At 49.6% G+C, this 25622-nt stretch overlaps 2 protein-coding genes across 2 annotated transcripts in view; both read left to right on the forward strand.

Moving 5' to 3' along the window:
• The window catches only part of LOC311325894 (protocadherin-15-like), a gene marked incomplete at both ends in the record, with an annotated part of 380555 nt that extends 368180 nt beyond the window's left edge, over positions 1-12375 (forward strand). Inside the window, 5 exons of the mRNA XM_084458712.1 lie at positions 2276-2294; positions 3834-3863; positions 4114-4181; positions 9688-9787; positions 10306-12375. Coding sequence (XP_084314838.1) covers positions 2276-2294; positions 3834-3863; positions 4114-4181; positions 9688-9787; positions 10306-12375 — 2287 coding nt within the window. The remainder of the gene's footprint in view (positions 1-2275; positions 2295-3833; positions 3864-4113; positions 4182-9687; positions 9788-10305) is intronic.
• Positions 12376-12571: 196 nt separating this feature from the next.
• LOC311325895 (uncharacterized protein) lies at positions 12572-13544 on the forward strand (the record flags this gene model as incomplete). Its single annotated transcript, XM_084458713.1, has 2 exons — positions 12572-12628; positions 12837-13544. The coding sequence occupies 2 exons, from the start codon at positions 12572-12574 to the stop codon at positions 13542-13544; spliced, it is 765 nt and encodes a 254-aa protein (XP_084314839.1).
• Between the last annotated feature and the right edge of the window lie 12078 nt (positions 13545-25622).

The raw sequence follows: 25622 nt of genomic DNA on the forward strand, positions 1-25622 counted from the left end.
CGTTCCTCTAACATGCCTCTAACGTTCCTCTAACGTTCCTCTAACATGCCTCTAACGTTCCTCTAACATGCCTCTAGCGTTCCTCTAACGTTCCGCTAACGTTCCTCTAACGTTCCTCTAACGTTCCTCTAACATGGCTCTAACGTTCCTCTAACATGCCTCTAACGTTCCTCTAACATGCCTCTAACGTTCCTCTAACATGCCTCTAACATGCCTCTAACGTTCCTCTAACGTTCCTCTAACGTTCCTCTAACATGCCTCTAACGTTCCTCTAACATGCCTCTAGCGTTCCTCTAACGTTCCGCTAACGTTCCTCTAACGTTCCTCTAACGTTCCTCTAACATGCCTCTAGCGTTCCTCTAACGTTCCTCTAACGTTCCTCTAACGTTCCTCTCATTCCTCTAACGTTCCTCTAACGTTCCTCTAACGTTCCTCTAACATGCCTCTAACGTTCCTCTAGCGTTCCTCTAACGTTCCTCTAACGTTCCTCTCATTCCTCTAACGTTCCTCTAACGTTCCTCTAACGTGCCTCTAACATGCCTCTAACGTTCCTCTAACGTTCCTCTAACATGCCTCTAACGTTCCTCTAACGTTCCTCTAACATGCCTCTAACGTTGCTCTAACATTCCTCTAACGTTCCTCTAACGTTCCGCTAACGTTCCTCTCATTCTAGCAAGCAGCACTAGTCTGTCAAGTGAGCATCCGTCTGCTGCATACTAGCTAGGATGTCTGCTGCATACTAGCTAGGATGTCTGCTGCATACTAGCTAGGATGTCTGCTGCATACTAGCTAGGATGTCTGCTGCATACTAGCTAGGATGTTTGCATCCCAGACATGTCTTAACCTCCACTTCATACGCCTTTTAACTGCTGGTGAATTGATTGCAGCTGAGAAGGGCAGGGAACCCTGTCCTCTGGCTTATGTTGGAGACGCACAAGAGTCTTTAAGTGTCCATTACTTATTCTGAGAGAACAGGTCTTTTGGTGGTGTGTCCCCACCCCCCCCGCCCCCGCCCCGCCCACACACACCCCATCTCCTCGGCCCACCCCCCCCCGCCCCCGCCCCGCCCACACATACCCCCCATCTCCTCACACACACACACACACACACGCACACACACACACACACACACACACCCCCCATCTCCTCGGCCCAGCTGTCCACTGTGCCTGGCTGTCCAGGGACTCATTTGTCTTGTTGTTTCCTTGAGGCTACACTTGCCTGCTAGGTCATACATCAGAGCCACCCTCACTCTCCATCCCAGGCTGCAGGGAGGGGGAGGGAGGGAGGGAGGGAGGGAGGGAGGGAGGGAGGGAGGGAGGGAGGGAGGGAGGGAGGGCGGGAGGGAGGGAGGGAGAGAGGGAGGGAGGGAGGGAGGGAGGGAGGGAGGGAGGGAGGGAGGTGTGTCCCTCCAACGGCCTGACCTGTCTCTCTGGTCCCTGCACCTTAACAACAGATTACTTCTCTCCAGAGGAAGCTGACATCATCACTTGCTCATTACTCACACACACACACACACACACACACACACACACACACACACACACACACACACACACACACACACACACACACACACACAGACAGACTACAGTCGCACCACAGTGAACAAATTGGTCCACGCTGCTCCATTAATTCCCTCTGTCATTGACTTCCTTTCACACCTTGTCTTAGAAATAGTTAAGTTTCCTGAGGAGAAACAAACAACTCTCTTTTAAGTGTCTAGTTTAATGCAGAGATGTATTTCTGACGTTGGGAGGAGTTCCTGGCATATGATAATATATGAGGATGACACAAAAAGCCACCGACAGTGAAGATAGAAGAGGCGTGGGCAGCAGCAGGTCCAGGGTCATTGACTTGCACACTCCAGTGCAACATTTTGAATTATACGAATCGCCCAGTGTCATAGGAATCACTTTGACATATCTGGCACAAATGCATTTCTGAGCCTCTCACACCTTTTACCTTCCGTCTCCGCCCACCGAACCCCCTCTGTTCAGAATGTTCTGTTGTGATGGAATAAGAGCCGTGTCCTGTAGATAAGAGTGGGGCGCCGCTTGAAATGCTTTTGAAAATGAACAAATATGTAACCTGCGGTTTGACGCCCAAATCTGCACAGTAAGTGGACTGAATCTGCAAACCCCTAACCAGTCAGCAGAATAGACAAACATTGTTGTTGTCGTTTTTTATTTAAATGGTTTGAAATGTTGAACAGTGAAACTTGGAACTCATTGTTTTCCTGTTTGTGTTCCCTTCCTCCCGCTCACCTCCCCAGGCGAAGGCCCGGCAGACAGGTAGGCCTCAGCTCTGTGTGTTGTGTTTCTCTCAGGGGAGCCCACGTTCCTCCCCATAACTCTTATCTGACACACACTCAACGGAAAACACCAGATGAGATGTAGATAATATCTACGGGAGATAATATCTACGGGAGAGTGCTTTTACATAAACATTTCTGTTTCCATTTGCTTTTGGAAAGTGCGGGTGCTGCTCTTTCCTCTGCCAGGTGATGGATGAGCATTCAGATGCATCTTTCTTCTCTTGGCAGAGGACAGTGGTAGTAGTCTGGGATCTCTATCCATGACTGTGAAGTAGATCTCTATCCATGACTGTGAAGTAGATCTCTATCCATGACTGTGAAGTAGATCTCTATCCATGACTGTGAAGTAGATCTCTATCCATGACTGTGAAGTAGATCTCTATCCATGACTGTGAAGTGGATCTCTATCCATGACTGTGAAGTGGATCTCTATCCATGACTGTGAAGTAGATCTCTATCCATGACTGTGAAGTAGATCTCTATCCATGACTGTGAAGTAGATCTCTATCCACGACTGTAAAGTAGATCTCTATCTACGACTGTAAAGTAGATCTCTATCTACGACTGTAAAGTAGATCTCTATCTACGACTGTAAAGTAGATCTCTATCTACGACTGTAAAGTAGATCTCTATCTACGACTGTAAAGTAGATCTCTGTCTACGACTGTAAAGTAGATCTCTATCTACGACTGTAAAGTGGATCTCTATCTACGACTGTGAAGTAGATTTATCTACGACTGTAAAGCATGCCAGTTTAAAGTCTCTACTCTGCTGTATCTATACCTTGACTTTCTCTGCCTGCCCTGTCCCTCCCTGCTTCTCTCCTGTCCTTCTCCTCTTCCTCCTCCTCCCTTCCTCTCTCTCCCTCCTCCTCCCCTTCCTCTCTCTCCCTCCTCCTCTTCCTCCTCCTCCTCCCCTTCCTCTCTCTCCCTTCTCCTATCCTTCCTCTCTCTCCCTCCTCCTCCCCTTCCTCTCTCTCCCTCCTCCTCTTCCTCCTCCTCCTCCCCTTCCTCTCTCTCCCTTCTCCTATCCTTCCTCTCTCTCCCTCCTCCTCCTATCCTTCCTCTCTCTCCCTTCTCCTCCCCTTCCTCTCTCTCCCTTCTCCTCCCCTTCCTCTCTCTCCCTCCTCCTCCCCTTCCTCTCTCTCCCTTCTCCTCCCCTTCCTCTCTCTCCCTTCTCCTATCCTTCCTCTCTCTCCCTCCTCCTCCTATCCTTCCTCTCTCTCCCTTCTCCTCCCCTTCCTCTCTCTCCCTTCTCCTCCCCTTCCTCTCTCTCCCTTCTCCTATCCTTCCTCTCTCTCCCTCCTCCTCCTATCCTTCCTCTCTCTCCCTTCTCCTATCCTTCCTCTCTCTCCCTCCTCCTCCTATCCTTCCTCTCTCTCCCTTCTCCTATCCTTCCTCTCTCTCCCTCCTCCTCCTATCCTTCCTCTCTCTCCCTTCTCCTATCCTTCCTCTCTCTCCCTCCTCCTCCCCTTCCTCTCTCTCCCTTCTCCTATCCTTGCTCCTCTCTGGAGCAGCTGCTGAGGCCCTCCCTGCTGAGACCGGAGGTAGACCTGCCTTTTCCTCTCTCACATGTACCTATCAGCCTCTGGCCTGCTGTAGTCTCTCCCTCTACCTATCTCTCCTTCTCTCTCTTTTTCTCTCCAGATCTCTCCTTATCTCCATCTCTATATCTCTCTCTTTCCCTCTCTCCATCTCTCTTTCTTTCTCTCTATCTCTCTCTACATCTCTCTCTCTCTTTCTCTCTCGCTCTCTCTCTCTCTAGTGCTGATACTGTGTATGTTTATGTATCTTCAGGATCTCTCCATGGAGTCCGGCATCGAGCCCGACTATTACTCTCAGGACTATTATAATTACGACCAAGGGTGAGTCCACCCTAACCCTACAACACTACAACACCACAACACCACAACACTACACTCACTACAACACTACACTCACCACAACACTACACTCACTACAACACTACACTCACCACAACACTACACTCACTACAACACTACAACACTACACTCACTACAACACTACACTCACCACAACACTACACTCACTACAACACTACACTCACTACAACACTACACTCACTACAACACCACAACACTACACTCACTACAACACCACACTCACTACAAAACTACACTCACTACAACACTACACTCACTACAACACTACACTCACTACAACACTACACTCACTACAACACTACACTCACTACAACACTACACTCACTACAACACTACACTCACTACAACACTACACTCACTACAACACTACACTCACCACAACACCACACTCACTACAACACTACACTCACCACAACACCACACTCACTACAACACTACACTCACCACAACACCACAACACTACAACACTACAACACCACAACACCACACTCACTACAAAACTACACTCACTACAACACTACACTCACTACAACACTACACTCACCACAACACTACACTCACTACAACACTACACTCACTACACTCACTACAACACTACACTCACTACAACACTACAACACTACAACACTACAACACTACAACACCACACTCACTACAACACCACACTCACTACAACACTACACTCACTACAACACTACACTCACCACAACACTACACTCACTACAACACTACACTCACTACAACACTACACTCACTACAACACTACACTCACTACAACACTACACTCACTACAACACTACACTCACTACAACACCACACTCACTACAACACTACACTCACCACAACACTACACTCACCACAACACTACAACACCACACTCACTACAACACCACACTCACTACAACACTACACTCACTACAACACTACACTCACTACAACACCACAACACTACACTCACTACACTCACTACACTCACTACAACACTACACTCACTACAACACTACACTCACTACACTCACTACAACACTACACTCACTACAACACTACAACACTACAACACTACAACACTACAACACCACACTCACTACAACACCACACTCACTACAACACTACACTCACTACAACACTACACTCACCACAACACTACACTCACTACAACACTACACTCACTACAACACTACACTCACCACAACACTACAACACCACACTCACTACAACACCACACTCACTACAACACTACACTCACTACAACACTACACTCACTACAACACCACAACACTACAACACTACACTCACTACAACACTACACTCACTACAACACTACAACACTACAACACTACACTCACTACAACACTACACTCACTACAACACTACACTCACCACAACACTACACTCACTACAACACCACAACACTACACTCACTACAACACTACACTCACTACAACACTACACTCACTACACTCACTACAACACTACACTCACTACAACACTACAACACTACAACACTACAACACTACAACACCACACTCACTACAACACCACACTCACTACAACACTACACTCACTACAACACTACACTCACCACAACACTACACTCACTACAACACTACACTCACTACAACACTACACTCACCACAACACTACAACACCACACTCACTACAACACCACACTCACTACAACACTACACTCACTACAACACTACACTCACTACAACACCACAACACTACACTCACTACACTCACTACACTCACTACAACACCACACTCACTACAACACCACAACACTACACTCACTACAACACAACACTCATCAGGCAACCTCTCATCAGTCCTGTTCCCATCCAGGGAAGTGATCATCCTCGGTCCTTAGTTAAAAAATGACCTCATTAAGACTCATTGATCATTAAAGATCCATTTTAGCCCCACCCCCCAGCCCCACCCCCCAGCCCCACCCCCCAGCCCCACCCCCCAGCCCCACGCCCCAGCCCCGCCCCCCAGCCCCGCCCCCCAGCCCCACCCCCCAGCCCCACCCCCCAGCCCCACCCCCCAGCCCCACCCCCCAGCCCCACGCCCCAGCCCCACCCCCCAGCCCCACCCCCCAGCCCCGCCCCCCAGCCCCACCCCCCAGCCCCACCCCCCAGCCCCACCCCCCAGCCCCGCCCCCCAGCCCCACCCCCCAGCCCCACCCCCCAGCCCCACCCCCCAGCCCCACGCCCCAGCCCCACCCCCCAGCCCCACGCCCCAGCCCCGCCCCCCAGCCCCACCCCCCAGCCCCGCCCCCCAGCCCCACCCCCCAGCCCCACGCTTCAGCAATCCGTAGGGAGTCATTCAGTGGAAATTCAGAAGCTAACAGCAGCGTCCCCAAGAGCTTCCCCTCTCCACTCCCACGCCCTGTCCCCCATGACTCACGCCCTGTCCCCCATGACTCAGCAGCACGCCCTGTCCTCCCTGTCCTCCATGACTCGGCAGGAGACATAGACCCAGCCCTGTTCACCCAGACCCAGACATCAAATGTGCCGGTGCTTCCAACAGATGTCTGGCTAAAGCTGCCTGTTGAAATATGCTGTTTTGTGGCAGGTTTTCTCCAGTTCTGGGTAGTTTTGTAGTTTTTCGTGGGTGGTTTTGACAGGATGGAGAGCGGCCATAAAACTGGCTTTGTCAGACCTAAATCCTCCTAGTTAGCTTGTGAGGAACGGTGTGAATTGGACAGCCGAGACGATAAAATGTTTTAATTGCTTGATCACTTAGTCATCCACTCATCAACTTACCCTCTTGCATCATCCCTGCAAACTCTAACTGGCTGAGCAGATGGGATGGTGCTGGGTCTGGTTCTGGTTCTGGGGTGTGAACGGAAAGCCCATTCTGCCTTGCCTGATCATGCTGCCGGATACGTTGGTCTCAGCCTGTCAGACATCCTGCACTTAAAGCCGCTGCTGCTGAGACTGCTATCACCCAGAACCAGGCCCAGCACCCAGAACCAGAACCAGAACCAGAACCAGAACCAGAACCAGACCCAGCACCCAGAACCAGAACCAGACCCAGCACCCAGAACCAGCACCATCACCCAGACCCAGAACCATCACCCAGAACCAGACCCAGCACCATCACCCAGACCCAGCACCATCACCCAGAACCAGGCCCAGCACCCAGAACCAGCACCATCACCCAGACCCAGCACCATCACCCAGAACCAGAACCAGCACCATCACCCAGACCCAGCACCATCACCCAGACCCAGCACCATCACCCAGAACCAGGCCCAGCACCCAGAACCAGCACCATCACCCAGACCCAGCACCATCACCCAGAACCAGGCCCATCACCCAGAACCAGCACCATCACCCAGACCCAGCACCATCACCCAGAACCAGAACCATCACCCAGACCCAGCACCATCACCCAGACCCAGCACCATCACCCAGAACCAGAACCAGCACCATCACCCAGAACCAGAACCATCACCCAGAACCAGCACCATCACCCAGACCCAGCACCATCACCCAGAACCAGAACCAGCACCATCACCCAGAACCAGAACCAGCACCATCACCCAGAACCAGCACCATCACCCAGACCCAGCACCATCACCCAGAACCAGCACCATCACCCAGACCCAGCACCATCACCCAGAACCAGACCCAGACCCAGCACCATCACCCAGAACCAGCACCATCACCCAGAACCAGAACCAGACCCAGCACCATCACCCAGACCCAGCACCATCACCCAGAACCAGAACCATCACCCAGAACCAGGCCCAGCACCATCACCCAGACCCAGCACCATCACCCAGAACCAGAACCATCACCCAGAACCAGGCCCAGCACCATCACCCAGACCCAGCACCATCACCCAGAACCAGACCCAGCACCATCACCCAGACCCAGAACCAGCACCATCACCCAGAACCATCACCCAGAACCAGACCCAGCACCATCACCCAGAACCAGCACCATCACCCAGAACCAGACCCAGCACCATCACCCAGACCCAGAACCATCACCCAGAACCAGACCCAGCACCATCACCCAGAACCAGACCCAGCACCATCACCCAGACCTAGCACCATCACCCAGAACCAGAACCAGCACCATCACCCAGACCCAGCACCATCACCCAGAACCAGACCCAGCACCATCACCCAGAACCAGACCCAGTACCCAGAACCAGCACCATCACCCAGACCCAGCACCATCACCCAGAACCAGACCCAGCACCCAGAACCAGCACCATCACCCAGAACCAGCACCATCACCCAGAACCAGACCCAGCACCATCACCCAGAACCAGACCCAGTACCCAGAACCAGCACCATCACCCAGACCCAGCACCATCACCCAGAACCAGACCCAGTACCCAGACCCAGCACCATCACCCAGACCCAGCACCATCACCCAGACCCAGCACCATCACCCTGAACCAGCACCATCACCCAGACCCAGCACTGTTCACCCAGAACCAGACCCAGCACCATCACCCAGACCCAGCACTGTTCACCCAGAACCAGCGCTGTTCAGCTCTTTCTGTTTAAAGAGCCGGCGTAACAACTTAACCGCTGTTAAGCTCTTAATTCAGTCATCACAAGCGACGGCGCTCCTCCCAGGCCGCCTCACAAGGTGTCGCTGAGGCAGATTAGCGCTGGTTTGGCGGTATGAAGTGGTGTACAGAGCGTCTGGCGTCTGTAAGCAGCGACATGCCCCTCAGATCTCTGCTGGCTGTTGATCGCAGGCGTAGCTGTGATGTACCGGTCGTGGACCCCGCAGCGCACCTGGTTTACACCATCTCCAGGGCTCACGCAGAACGGCCTCCTTATTGTCCATCTCTCACGGCTGTAACGTGGACAGACTTTAGCTTCTGGCCCCCACATACATGGTGGATTCAACACCCCAGCGGTGTGCAGCAGTCCACCGTCGCAGGCTGTGGTCACATCTCCCTCATCACCAGAGTGTGCTTCCACTCCAGATCACCCTCACTGCACGTGCAGGAGACAGATAACTGTATTATAATGTGTGACCAGTGTAGTGGCCTGCTTTCAGGGATACCAGCCTGCTTTCAGAGATACCAGCCTGCTTTCAGAGATACCAGCCTGCTTTCAGAGATACTACCCTGCTTTCAGGGATACCAGCCTGCTTTCAGAGATACTAATCTGCTTTCAGAGATACCAGCCTGCTTTCAGAGATACTAGCCTGCTTTCAGAGATACCAGCCTGCTTTCAGAGATACCAGCCTGCTTTCAGAGATACCAGCCTGCTTTCAGAGATACCAGCCTGCTTTCAGAGATACCAGCCTGCTTTCAGAGATACCAGCCTGCTTTCAGAGATACCAGCCTGCTTTCAGAGATACCAGCCTGCTTTCAGAGATACTAGCCTGCTTTCAGAGATACCAGCCTGCTTTCAGAGATACCAGCCTGCGTTCAGAGATACTAGCCTGCGTTCAGAGATACTAGCCTGCTTGTTTGTCTCCCCCAGGTACGACCTTCCTCACTATGGGAGCCGTAGGAAGCTGATCGCTCCCATATACGACGAGTACGGAGAGATGATCGGGGAGGAGGACTACTACGCCTCTCAGGTAGCCCCTCTGTACCCTGTCTACACCAGCAGTCACACACACACACACACACACACACACACACACACACACACACACACACACACACACACACACACACACACACACACAGCTAGAATCATAACATGTTCATTACAGACTATTAAGTGGGTTCGCACACAACAGCCAAGACAGTTTTCAGCAGTTTTAGAATGCTTGTAGTTCTAGAATGCTTGTAGTTCTAGAATGCTTGTAGTTCTAGAATGTCTCTGTGTTGTTGCGGAGTCTTGAAGATTCATTAGTCAAATCTTCAAAACTACAGTTTTAGAACCGAGGAGGCAGTTTCCAAACAAACATTCTGTTCTAAAACTGATTAAAACTGTCTTGGCTGTGGGTATGTGAACCCATTTTAAGATTATTGCAACAGGCCACTTTGTCCCTGTGAATCAATATCACGTCAGAGAGGAACCCCAGAAAGGCTGAGCGGTTTTGCAGATGTACTGTGTGTAGTTGATTGAGAAGTGATGTGACTGTCACAGGGTCGCGGCAGAGGGCGTGGCAGGAGGGGCCGTGGCCGGTCCAAGCAGGTGGGATTCAGAGACCTGCCCCCTGAGGACGAGTTTGAGCAGGAGGAGCCGGCGGCCGAGGGGCCGGCGGCGGAGCCAGCGGAGGGCGAGCCCAGGGCTGTGCCTGGCATGGCTGCCAAACTGAAACCTGTTATGGCGCTGAGCAACCTGCTTGCAGGCACTAAGGGGAGAGGCCAGGCCGGCCCAAGACTCAAGGCTCCATGGAAGAAGGCCAAGATGTTAAAGATGTTCGGTGTCGGGAAGAAGGACAAGGACTACGCCAAGCTGACGTCGGCCCGCCGCATCGACAGCCAAGACAGTCTGGGTCCGGCCCCGTCCGCGGCCATGAGCTCACTGAGTACCGCGGTGACGGGGATCCAGGCGGGCAGAGCACTGATAGGAGCCAGGAAGTCCTCCCAGGGCAGCGAGGAGGCATCGCAGGCTGCCAGTGAGGACGAGAGGAGGTCGAAGGTGTCCATCAGCGTGGAGGAGAGCGAGGCGGAGGCGAGTGGGAGCGGGAAGGAGAGAGCCTCCGACGAGGCCTCGGAGAGGAGCAGCGTGGATAAGGATTACCTGAAAGTGAACCTGGACCGATCCGACGCCAACGAGAGCACGGTGGACTCAGAGGAGGAGCCTGAGGAACATCCGGGGGATTCTGATGAAGAGGAGAAGTCCAAGTCTGAGGAGGATGAAGAGGAGAAGGAGTCTGGCACCGAGAAGGGATCAGGGACGGAAAAGGAATCAGATTCAGAGAAAGAGTCAGGCTCAGAAAAGGAATCAGGCTCAGCAAAGGAATCAGGCACAGAAAAGGAATCAGGCTCAGCAAAGGAATCAGGCACAGAAAAGGAATCAGGCTCAGAAAAGGAATCAGGCTCAGAAAAGGAATCAGGAACAGAAAAGGAATCAGGAACAGAAAAAGAGTCTGATTCAGAAAAAGAGTCTGATTCAGAAAAAGAGTCAGGGACAGAGAAAGAGTCAGGGACAGAGAAAGAGTCAGGGACAGAGAAAGAGTCAGGAACAGAGAAGGGTTCAGCCACTGAGGAGGAGTCTGCAGAGGAGGAAGAGGAGGCTTCTGGGGTGTCCAGAGAGAGTGGCTCTTCTGCCCGCTCCTCTATGAAGTCATCTGCCACGGGCATCAGTCAGGCCTCCTCTGAGCAGTCCAGCGCTGGCACACAGGGCAGTGTTAGGAGCAGTGCCTCGGGAATCAGCGGAAGTGCTAGAGGAAGCGCTAGCGGAAGTGGTAGCGAAAGTGCTAGCAGAAGCGCTAGTGGAAGCGCTAGTGGAAGCGCTAGTGGAAGCCCTAGTGGAAGCCCTAGTGGAAGCCCTAGTGGAAGCGCTAGCAGAAGCGCTAGCAGAAGCGGAAGCGCTAGCAGAAGCGGAAGCGCTAGTGGAGGCGCTAGTGGAAGTGCTAGTGGAAGCGTCAGAGGTGCCGGCAGTGCTGCCTCCCAGTCTGGCTCATCGCTGAAGTCCTCCGTGAGGTCATCACAAAGCGCCAAGGTCTCAGAGAAGTCGAGTCCCGGGGGGGAGGGCAGTGGGGAGGAGGAGGAGTCAGGGACAGGGACAGGCAGCGACGCCCCAGAGCAGAGCGGGGCCAGCCAGAGCGAGCCATCGGGGTCTGAGGCCAGCGGCCCTGAGGACAGCCAGCTGACGGACCGGAGCTCCCTGGCCAGCGAGCGGAGCTCCACGTCCTCCAGGTCCGCCGGAGGCAGCCACCGCTCCCGCAAGTCCATCCTGACCCAGGCCTCGGAAGATGACATTGACGAGGAGAGCGGAGAGGAGGCGGAGTCAGAGGAGGACAGTGGGGCGGCAGACGACAGTAAAGATTCCTCCAGCGAGCAGAGTGACGGAGCTGCGTCCGGGAAGTCAAGCGTGGCGTCCGGAGATCCGGGGCCCTCTGGCCCCTCCCCCAGGGCCCCCGTGGCGCCTGAGCCAACCAGGCATCTTGCAGAGAGCTCTGACGAGAGCTACGAGGGGCTGTCCCCCATCTCGGAGGCGGACGAGGATGCCCTCAGCAGCAGCGAGGGGAACTCCACGGCCTTCTGAGGGCAGCGCCGGTCAGCAGGGAAGTAAGGCTAACCGGACTCGGAGTGGCGACTCGCATGGGAGTGAACTCAGTAGTGTGGTTTCCACTGGAGTGCTTTATACTGAAGCCTTCCCTCTCTCCTTCTCTCTCTCTCTCTCTCTCTGAGTTTGTGGAATAACTTTGGGAAAGAATCCTTGCGTAGAAGCTCACTGAATGATGCATCGTTTCCTCTGCTTTGAAATCTCTCCATTGTGGGAGTTCACCATCTACAGTGTACCGCATGTCATTTCCCTTTGAAAATCCTCTCTCTCTCTCTCTCTGTTTCCCTCTCTCTCTCATGTGGGAGAGAGAAACATGATGTTTTCCTTTACTACTGCAATTACCTTTGTGATATTGTTGTTGTTGCTGCTGTTGTTGTGGTTCTTGTGAATGTTCTGTGTAAGCTGTATACTAACCTGCTCCTGTCTGTTGTTCTGTGCAGCCTGGGAAGGTGAAGCGTGTCCAGCTGCTGGTGGACAGAGCATATGAGAGCTCCACAGGAGAGGACAGTACCGCAGAGTCCCACAGGAACCTCTTGACCAACAACACCGCAGAGAACCACAGGAACCTCCTGACCAACAACACCGCAGAGAACCACAGGAACCTCCTGACCAACAACACTGCAGAGAACCACAGGAACCGCCTGACCAACGCTAACAGCCACAGTAACATCAATGGCAACGTCTACCTTGCCCAGAACGGCACCATCGTCCGCACCAGGCGCCTCGGACACCCCAACAACCTAAAAGTAGGCTCTCCATGCCGCCTGGGCAAGCAGTTCAAAACGCTGGACAAGTTGGGCGTCACCCACGAGGAAAACGTCCCCCTCAACAGCACGGGGCTGACAGGAAACGGGACAGGTATGTGCATCTCTTCTGAGTTAAACATCAGCCTCAACACCCGGCCCTCCAGCGGCTCCCTGGGCTCCAGCCTCTCAGGCCTCAACATCATGGACTCCAAGCCCAACATGGCCAAGGCCCTGGATGAGAGGAGCAGCGGCCTGTGTGGGCCTGAGGAGAGGGAGTCGTGTGTGGACACCATCGGGGGCCCAGAGACCGCCGAGTCCCACAGCGAGCACACGCTGTCGGACGAGGAGGAGCTGTGGATGGGGCCCTGGAACAGCCTGCACATACCAATGACTAAGCTCTGACTGGACGCCACCGGAGATTAGCTTTCACACCATTTACTTTAAAAAACAATTTCACCAAGCTGTTACTGTTCCAGTTGAGCGGTACGGAACAAAATGATTGTGTATGTATCTCTGCTGTACAAGCATCAATCACTGTCCAGGCACTGACAGACACAGTGACTGCACTGAGGTAGGTTATCCTTGTGAATGATTTGATGGGGTTTAATCTGCTGGTCATTCAGGAGACTAATTCTTATGACAGACAGGGCGACTATAACATTATGGGACGAGTGGCTGAGAGGCAATTCATTCCTCTAAAGCAGGGAATGAGGTTGTGTATAGCAGGGATTGGCTACAGCCCTGGATACCTTAAGGAGGTCCTCTATCTACTCATAAGCTCTCTGGGTGGTCCCATGTTTTATAAGTGTTTGTTTTTAATCAGAGGTCTCAGAAAATGTTCCTCACATTGTTAATGTGAGGTGATACCAGAAAAAGATAGATATTAAGATTATTGTGACAGAGAAATTATTATATTATCATTACTAAATTGTGATATACTGTATGAGAATACGGTGAAAAAAAAATATTTTGCTAAAATGTAATTTTATTTGCAAGTAATGAAACTTTGTTGTTTGATTTTATGTTGTAATGGTTTGAAATCATTTTGAAATGTTATCAGAAGATCTATGAAATTATTTTTGTCTTTTTATATCAATGAGTCTGAGGAATGATTTTTGAAATTTTAACCTATGACTAAAGGTATAACACATACATTTCTGTCAATATTGTATTTCATCCATGTCACTATGGTCATTTAGGTTTTTATATTGACATTTGTAATTACAGAATGTGGTATTTTCAACTTCTTTAAACATGATGCAAAATCACTCTGTTTGAAATCTTTTCTAAACACATCAGGTCCCTCCAACTGAGGAAACAACCAAATAATGTAACAGATCAACAATAAAGTTTGAACTGCTGCGATATTGAGGTGTATGATCGACTGCTGGAGTGCTACAACAACTTCAGGGCTGAAGCTCAAACTCAGATGTTCCGCTGGAGGTATAAACAACCTTGGTGAGGAAACAGGGAGAAAATCTTTTATTCAGCACTTATTTAGAATCCAACAGAAATGTGTTTTGTTGGGCCAAGTCAGTCAGCAGCTGCATGTCCTGGCAGAGACTTCCAGAGGATCCTTGGGCGCTTCCTCAGCCTCCTGTGAGACACGGTTGGATGGGTAGTACTGCAGGCTATGGAATTAATCGTCTTTCGTAGGTGTGACAGTCAGTCAGTCTGTGTGGACAGTATAAATGTGAATTATAAAGCCGGGCTGATGCAAGCAGATGGAACGGAAGACAAAGTATTGTGATGAATGAAAGATGACCTCCCTGTTCTGAAACCGTCTCTCACAATGCCAGACAGACCCACTCATAGACCAGGAACATGCACCTTCGTGGAGAATGTCAAATGATCCAGACAGCAACAGCGGTGGTGAGGTTTTTCCCTTTCATATTGTCTTAGGAAAACTCAACATAGAACTGTGTCTAGCGCCTCATCTTTCTCATCACAGTGAATTTAACTTTTCCTACAGTATCGTGACTCCACCCTCTCCTACAGTATCATCATGACTCCACCCTCTCCTACAGTATCATGACTCCACCCTCTCCTACAGTATCATTATGACTCCACCCTCTCCTACAGTATCATTATGACTCCACCCTCTCCTACAGTATCATGACTCCACCCTCTCCTACAGTATCATGACTCCACCCTCTCCTACAGTATCATGACTCCACCCCCTCCTACAGTATCATCATGACTCCACCCTCTCCTACAGTATCATCATGACTCCACCCTCTCCTACAGTATCATGACTCCACCCTCTCCTACAGTATCATGACTCCACCCTCTCCTACAGTATCATGACTCCGCCCTCTCCTACAGTATCATGACTCCGCCCTCTCCTACAGTATCATGACTCCGCCCTCTCCTACAGTATCATGACTCCACCCTCTCCTACAGTATCATGACTCCACCGTCTCTATGGTAACATGACTCCACCCTCTGTGTCGCATAGGTAGAGGTATTGAAAGTCTACCAAGCCTGTTGGGTTATTTTAACCACAAGATGGCGCAAGAACCCTTTCTATGAGGGTCTCCTGTTGGCCTGAGTACAGTACATAGTGTAAGGATGTCTTTAGACCACAAGGTAGAGAGATATCTTTGTTACATTAATGAAGCAAAGTGGGTCCTCCAACTGTTCACATTTTCAGTAGCAGGGAAATGGATGAATGAGCCACTGGAATGAAAAGGGTTATGTTTAAGTGATTTAAGATGGAATACTAAATTCAGGAGAGGTACAGTATCTAATGTCTGCGGGCACTGGGGATGCTACTGTTAGGTGTCAAGTTCTTGTTGTGTCAACACACATGGGCTTGTATGTTGTAATGTTCCACATATACAGTGAGTTCCTGCTGTCTGAATATGTCCCGGAGTATTGAGAAACATCACATTCCTCTCAGTGTGGGTTTCCTGGAGCTCATCACGCTGTACATTAGCTATGATCTTTGCCTCCGTACATTAGCTATGCTCTTTGCCTAGTCGGAAGTATGGCAGACGGTCTGTTTCCTCTGTCCTAGTCCCTAGACGGTCTGTTTCCTCTGTCCTGCTCCCTAGGCAGTCTGTTTCCTCTGTCCCGCTCCCTAGACAGTCTGTTTCCTCTGTCCCGCTCCCTAGACAGTCTGTTTCCTCTGTCCTATGCCCTAGACAGTCTGTTTCCTCTGTCCCACCCCCTAGACAGTCTGTTTCCTCTGTCCTAGTCCCTAGACAGTCTGTTTCCTCTGTCCCGCTCCCTAGACAGTCTGTTTCCTCTGTCCCACCCCCTAGACAGTCTGTTTCCTCTGTCCCACTCCCTAGACAGTCTGTTTCCTCTGTCCTAGTCCCTAGACGGTCTGTTTCCTCTGTCCCGCTCCCTAGGCAGTCTGTTTCCTCTGTCCTAGTCCCTAGACGGTCTGTGTCCTCTGCCGCTCCCTAGACGGTCTGTTTCCTCTGTCCTAGTCGCTAGACGGTCTGTGTCCTCTGTCCTAGTCCCTAGACGGTCTGTTTCCTCTGTCCCGCTCCCTAGACAGTCTGTTTCCTCTGTCCTAGTCCCTAGACAGTCTGTGTCCTCTGCCGCTCCCTAGACAGTCTGTTTCCTCTGTCCTAGTCCCTAGACGGTCTGTTTCCTCTGTCCCGCTCCCTAGACAGTCTGTTTCCTCTGTCCTAGTCCCTAGACGGTCTGTGTCCTCTGCCGCTCCCTAGACAGTCTGTTTCTCTGTCCTAGTCCCTAGACGGTCTGTGTCCTCTGTCCTAGTCCCTAGACGGTCTGTTTCCTCTGTCCCACCCCCTAGACGGTTTTTTTCCTCTGTCCCACCCCCTAGACAGTCTGTTTCCTCTGTCCCGCTCCCTAGACAGTCTGTTTCCTCTGTCCTAGTCCCTAGACGGTCTGTTTCCTCTGTCCCACCCCCTAGACAGTCTGTTTCCTCTGTCCTAGTCCCTAGACGGTCTGTTTCCTCTGTCCCGCTCCCTAGACAGTCTGTTTCCTCTGTCCTAGTCCCTAGACGGTCTGTTTCCTCTGTCCTAGTCCCTAGACAGTCTGTTTCCTCTGTCCTAGTCCCTAGACAGTCTGTTTCCTCTGTCCTAGTCCCTAGACGGTCTGTTTCCTCTGTCCTAGTCCCTAGACAGTCTGTTTCCTCTGTCCTAGTCCCTAGGCAGTCTGTTTCCTCTGTCCCGCTCCCTAGACAGTCTGTTTCCTCTGTCCTAGTCCCTAGACAGTCTGTTTCCTCTGTCCTAGTCCCTAGACGGTCTGTTTCCTCTGTCCCACTCCCTAGACAGTCTGTTTCCTCTGTCCCACCCCCTAGACAGTCTGTTTCCTCTGTCCTATCCCCTAGACAGTCTGTTCCCTCTATCCTGCTCATAAACAGTGTGTTTCATGGCAGACAGTGCTAGTCAGAGAGAACTAGTCAGAGAGAACAAAGTGTTTGCCGTTTATGGAAAGATCAAGGTCATGAAGTGTATATCTGCTGAGTCGGGGCAAGTCAGTTATTAGGGAACTTATCAGTTCAAGTTAAGCTCTACTATGTTTCCTCATCACCAGCTTGGTCGTGAACATAAACCACTCCCAGGAGAGCACCTCACCTCTCATACCCAGACCAGATTACACACACCTCACCTCTCATACCTAGACCAGATTACACATACCTCACCTCTCATACCTAGACCAGATTACACACAAGTTCACCTCTCATACCTGGTCCAGATTACACACACCTCACCTCTCATACCTAGACCAGATTACACACACCTCACCTCTCATACCTAGACCAGATTACACACACCTCACCTCTCATACCTAGACCAGATTACACATACCTCACCTCTCATACCTAGACCAGATTACACACAAGTTCACCTCTCATACCTGGTCCAGATTACACACACCTCACCTCTCATACCAGCACCAGATTACACACACCTCACCTCTCATACCTAGACCAGATTACACACACCTCACCTCTCATACCTAGACCAGATTACACACACCTCACCTCTCATACCTAGACCAGATTACACACACCTCACCTCTCATACCTAGACCAGATTACACACACCTCACCTCTCATACCTGGACCAGATTACACACACACCTCACCTCTCATACCTAGACCAGATTACACACACCTCACCTCTCATACCTAGACCAGATTACACACACCTCACCTCTCATACCTAGACCAGATTACACACACCTCACCTCTCATACCTAGACCAGATTACACACACCTCACCTCTCATACCAGGACCAGATTACACACACCTCACCTCTCATACCCAGACCAGATTACACACACCTCACCTCTCATACCTAGACCAGATTACACACACCTCACCTCTCATACCTAGACCAGATTACACACACCTCACCTCTCATACCTAGACCAGATTACACACACCTCACCTCTCATACCTAGACCAGATTACACACACCTCACCTCTCATACCTAGACCAGATTACACACACCTCACCTCTCATACCTAGACCAGATTACACACACACCTCACCTCTCATACCTAGACCAGATTACACACACCTCACCTCTCATACCTAGACCAGATTACACACACCTCACCTCTCATACCTAGACCAGATTACACACACCTCACCTCTCATACCTAGACCAGATTCAACACACACCTCACCTCTCATACCTAGACCAGATTCAACACACACCTCACCTCTCATACCTAGACCAGATTACACACACCTCACCTCTCATACCTAGACCAGATTACACACACCTCACCTCTCATACCTAGACCAGATTACACACACACCTCACCTCTCATACCTAGACCAGATTACACACACACCTCACCTCTCATACCTGGACCAGATTACACACACACCTCACCTCTCATACCTAGACCAGATTACACACACCTCACCTCTCATACCTAGACCAGATTACACACACCTCACCTCTCATACCTAGACCAGATTACACACACCTCACCTCTCATACCTAGACCAGATTCAACACACACCTCACCTCTCATACCTAGACCAGATTACACACACCTCACCTCTCATACCTAGACCAGATTACACACACACCTCACCTCTCATACCTAGACCAGATTACACACACCTCACCTCTCATACCTAGACCAGATTACACACACCTCACCTCTCATACCTAGACCAGATTACACACACCTCACCTCTCATACCTAGACCAGATTACACACACACCTCACCTCTCATACCTAGACCAGATTACACACACCTCACCTCTCATACCTAGACCAGATTACACACACCTCACCTCTCATACCTAGACCAGATTACACACACCTCACCTCTCATACCTAGACCAGATTACACTCACCTCACCTCTCATACCTAGACCAGATTACACACACCTCACCTCTCATACCTAGACCAGATTACACACACCTCACCTCTCATACCTAGACCAGATTACACACACCTCACCTCTCATACCTAGACCAGATTACACACACCTCACCTCTCATACCTAGACCAGATTACACACACCTCACCTCTCATACCTAGACCAGATTACACACACACCTCACCTCTCATACCTAGACCAGATTACACACACCTCACCTCTCATACCTAGACCAGATTACACACACACACACCTCACCTCTCATACCTAGACCAGATTACACACACCTCACCTCTCATACCTAGACCAGATTACACACACCTCACCTCTCATACCTAGACCAGATTACACACACCTCACCTCTCATACCTGGACCAGATTACACACACCTCACCTCTCATACCTAGACCAGATTACACACACCTCACCTCTCATACCTAGACCAGATTACACACACCTCACCTCTCATACCTAGACCAGATTACACACACCTCACCTCTCATACCTAGACCAGATTACACACACCTCACCTCTCATACCTAGACCAGATTACACACACCTCACCTCTCATACCTAGACCAGATTACACACACCTCACCTCTCATACCTAGACCAGATTACACACACACCTCACCTCTCATACCTGGACCAGATTCAACACACACCTCACCTCTCATACCTAGACCAGATTCAACACACACCTCACCGCTCATACCTAGACCAGATTACACAAACACCTCACCTCTCATACCTAGACCAGATTCAACACACACCTCACCGCTCATACCTAGACCAGATTACACACACACCTCACCTCTCATACCTAGACCAGATTACACACACCTCACCTCTCATACCTAGACCAGATTACACACACACCTCACCTCTCATACCTAGACCAGATTACACACACCTCACCTCTCATACCTAGACCAGATTACACACACACCTCACCTCTCATACCTAGACCAGATTACACACACCTCACCTCTCATACCTAGACCAGATTACACACACCTCACCTCTCATACCTAGACCAGATTACACACACCTCACCTCTCATACCTAGACCAGATTACACACACCTCACCTCTCATACCTGGACCAGATTACACACACCTCACCTCTCATACCTAGACCAGATTACACACACCTCACCTCTCATACCTAGACCAGATTACACACACCTCACCTCTCATACCTAGACCAGATTACACACACCTCACCTCTCATACCTAGACCAGATTACACACACCTCACCTCTCATACCTAGACCAGATTACACACACCTCACCTCTCATACCTAGACCAGATTACACACACCTCACCTCTCATACCTAGACCAGATTACACACACCTCACCTCTCATACCTAGACCAGATTACACACACACCTCACCTCTCATACCTGGACCAGATTCAACACACACCTCACCTCTCATACCTAGACCAGATTCAACACACACCTCACCGCTCATACCTAGACCAGATTACACAAACACCTCACCTCTCATACCTAGACCAGATTCAACACACACCTCACCGCTCATACCTAGACCAGATTACACACACACCTCACCTCTCATACCTAGACCAGATTACACACACACCTCACCTCTCATACCTAGACCAGATTACACACACACCTCACCTCTCATACCTAGACCAGATTACACACACCTCACCTCTCATACCTAGACCAGAATCAACACACCTCACCTCTCATACCTAGACCAGATTACACACACCTCACCTCTCATACCTAGACCAGATTACACACACCTCACCTCTCATACCTAGACCAGATTACACACACCTCACCTCTCATACCTAGACCAGATTACACACACCTCACCTCTCATACCTAGACCAGATTACACACACCTCACCTCTCATACCTAGCAGAGCTCGCCCTGTCTAGAAAGCTAAAAAGAACCCAATGAAGACCTACATTTACTAGAAACGGCTACACACCAGGATGTCTGATTTGAGCTCAAATTATTTTGATATTGCTGTAATGTCCCTGAAGAGGTTGTTAACCCATCTGTAGGACCTTTCATCTGTAGGACCTTTCATCTATAGGACCTTCCATCTATAGGACCTTTCATCTATAGGACCTTCCATCTATAGGACCTTCCATCTATAGGACCTTCCATCTATAGGACCTTTCATCTGTAGGACCTTTCATCTGTAGGACCTTCCATCTGTAGGACCTTCCATCTATAGGACCTTCCATCTATAGGACCTTTCATCTGTAGGACCTTCTATCTATAGGACCTTTCATCTATAGGACCTTCCATATATAGGACCTTCCATCTATAGGACCTTCCATCTGTAGGACCTTCTATCTATAGGACCTTTCATCTATAGGACCTTCCATCTGTAGGACCTTCCATCTATAGGACCTTCCATCTATAGGACCTTTCATCTATAGGACCTTTCATCTATAGGACCTTTCATCTATAGGACCTTCCATCTATAGGACCTTTCATCTGTAGGACCTTTCATCTGTAGGACCTTCCATCTGTAGGACCTTCCATCTATAGGACCTTCCATCTATAGGACCTTTCATCTATAGGACCTTTCATCTATAGGACCTTTCATCTATAGGACCTTCCATCTATAGGACCTTCTATCTGTAGGACCTTCCATCTATAGGACCTTTCATCTATAGGACCTTCCATCTATAGGACCTTCTATCTGTAGGACCTTCTATCTGTAGGACCTTCCATCTATAGGACCTTCCATCTATAGGACCTTTCATCTGTAGGACCTTCCATCTATAGGACCTTCTATCTGTAGGACCTTCCATCTGTAGGACCTTTCATCTATAGGACCTTCCATCTATAGGACCTTCCATCTGTAGGACCTTCCATCTATAGGACCTTTCATCTATAGGACCTTCTATCTGTAGGACCTTTCATCTGTGGAAGAGGATACCTCAGTGTGCTGGTGTTAGTTCTACCATAGACCTCTCCAAGGTTAGAATAGTTTTGCTTTTTTCCATTAGTTTTTATTTTCATATTGTTTAACTTTTTCTTTTCTATTTTAGTTTAGTTTTAATACATTTTTAAAGCAGGTTTGCCAGTTTAGTTTTTATTTTTTTGAAAATGCTTAGATTTCCTTTTTTTACGTAGGCCTGTTGTGGTTGTTCACATGCCTCTGTAATATGATCTTTAGAAACATCTTTAGACACGAAATAGCTTCCTCACTTGCTCCGGCACGCATGCGCACAGCGTGCTGGAGCAACGATTGCGCGCTGTGCGCATGCGTGCTGGAGCAAGTGGGGAAGCTATTTCGTTTCGAAAGACGTTTCTAAAGATCATATTACAGAGGCATGTGAAAAACCACCACAGGCCTACGCTCTATGTAAGCACAACTAGCGATTCATAAAGACAGATTGATGAAAACAACCGTTTCGCGGCAGAAAATAGATTTTTAGAAACTGCATTCTCGGTGCCCCCACCACCGCCATTACATGGATATACTGGCTCGCGCTGGATTTTACATTTCTTCTACATGCCTCCGAACTACACCAAAGTGATCTCGGTGAGTCAAACGTCTTATAATATGTCGTAAATAAGGTCCAGGTTGTCAAAAACGAGCATTGTCCTTTAACTATAATAGCCTTGGACCTCACTCAGGAGGACTAACAGCTATCCTACTGCTGTTGCACCACTCTGTCTGGATAATGGCAGCAGTATAATTACATTAAATGCTGTAATTAGCAAGGTGTTGACTAAATCAAGCTTTAGAGAAGCTCTCCTCGCTTACCGAGTGGTTTCTGAGCCCTCAGCAGAGCAGACGTATCCACTGAGCTATCTGTGTAATCGAAACACATCTTAATGCATATTGCAGAAAGAGGACAGAAATTGACGACTCTTCTAATTGGCGGGAAGCTAGAGATCAGAGAGGAACGTTGTTGTTGGTGGTTAGGGCTAGCTCTGCCAGGAGGAGGAGACAGACTGTTCTCACCAGGCCTCTCAGACTCTGCTCCTGATCTAGCTCTTGTCTGCTTCTCTCCTGACTTTGAGATTAGAAGTGGCCCTCTTCCCAGTCAGAACTCTGTCATATACGTTAACAGGAGGAATGTCTGCCCCCTACAGTACACTGGGCTCACAGCAGGGGCCAGAGAACCCTTGGTTCCACAATAGTCATAATCAAGGAGGTGAAACGTAAATGTTGGGGGAAACATTTCACTGCAGTTTGGCTAATTAAGTATAGCATGAGTTTCTGGCTCTTAAATGAACCTTGATTGACTGGTAGCCACTGCTTGGCTTTTAGGGATAATGTTTGCGTTCACAGCTACTCTGCTGTGGTTTTTAGTAATGTTGCATTAGCTGTCCTCTGCTGTGTTTGTGCATGGCTGTAAGCCAGCACTATAGATAGCATTTGCCGGGTTGTCACTCCCTCCCTCCTTTACTTTGGTCAATGTTGTATTTCTCTGTTGGCACCACAAGAGGCAGTAGTCCCAGCACACCAAAATAAAGGACACCAAAATCAACCCGTCGATCTCCACTGCACAAGTAGAGTAGTGGTGAAAGTCCCAAACCTCCACACGTTCATCCTTTCACTCTTTCACTCAACTTTTTCCCAGATAACACACAGATATCGGTTCTCCATTGGAATCAGAGTGACAATCCGCTGGAGTGTTTCTACTGGGGGGTGTCTAGAGGGGCACCGTTGTTAAACAGCTGGAGAATTTCTGCTGGCGAGTCTGTAGCGGTCTCTGAGCAGAATTCAATCCGCATGCACCGACGCCCTGCCTGCCCTGTCACCCTGCCCTGTCACCCTGCCCTGTCACCCTGCCCTGGCACCCTGCCCTGGCACCCTGCCCTGTCACCCTGCCCTGTCACCCTGCCCTGTCACCCTGCCCTGTCGCTTTTCTGATGGTAAAACTCATGTGGACCTCTGTTGGGATACCTTCGTAATTCAGTTTGCATGGCACGCCCTCCCCTGTCCCTTTTCCCATGGTGCAACTCGGTTAGGATACCGTCAAAATTCCGCTTGCAACCGTCACTGGAGGGTAGTCTTGAACAACCCGGTCACTGCAACCAGCTCAACACGACGCCCCGGACAGGTCAGGTAAATTCTCATTCAAAATGTAAAGCTGTATACAAACACGTAAAGTTAGCCTAGTCGCCAGCTACTGTGTTGTATTTGTAAGTCTTTTATTAGTATAGAGATGGATAATAATGTGAGGGATAATAATATTTGAACAAGGTGATGAAAGTGTACTGGTTCAATCCCTTAATGGTGAGATTCTACCGCAATGTTTTATCATTGCTTAGAAATGCCCGGTAAATTAGTGTTATGCTGTGTTCACACCGGGCGCAAATTTTTCAAGTCGACATTCGCAAAAGTTTTTTTTTTTTTTTTACTTTCTGCGGCGGATTCGCGCGGCGACCCATTGATCCCGCGAGATTGGGCGAACTGGGCGAGATTGGGCTGGGCTGCGCAAATGTTCTCGCCGCGCCCGATGTGAACACAGCATTAGCCCTATGTTGCTAGCTATATTAGCGTTAGCCCTATGTTGCTAGTTATGGCTTCTGTAGGGATTTTGAAAGCTTCTTCTACTATTATCATGTAATCCCTGGTTATAGGCTATTGGTAGCTAAGAGTAACTGTACTTTGTTTGATTTGTATGTTCATTACGTTCTGTTGTCCAAGTATGAATTAGTCCACGTTCTTGTTAGTTGGCTGCAAAACTATTATCAGTGATAGACTGCATTCACCGTTTTCAGGCAGCAGGAGGGCAGTAAGGCTTAGATGGACTGTGTTCCTTGTTCAGTTTCAGCAATTCAATGAGTATTTGAGTTAGGCTATTTAGTTATTTGTGTATTTCTGTTAGTCATATATTATATTTCTTTATTATTTCAGAGACCACACACTCATTGTCTGTTATGTAAGTGAATAGAATTGAAAGGTCAAATGATGCTTAAGGGTTTAAAAAGTAGTAATAAGTAAAAAGTATTCTCTCCTCTCACTTAAGAAACTGGGCCCAGCATCATGATCGCAAGTTTATATAGTTTAGATATTTTTAAGCAATGGTAGTGTCTACTTGTCATGTCAGTGAGTCTAACACAATTGATAATGCATGGGCTGTGTATTTTGTCTTTTCCCACATGTGACCTTTATTCCTGTCTG

Source organism: Borostomias antarcticus, assembly GCF_949987555.1.
Source record: "Borostomias antarcticus genome assembly, chromosome: 25".
NCBI lineage: Eukaryota > Metazoa > Chordata > Actinopteri > Stomiiformes > Stomiidae > Borostomias > Borostomias antarcticus.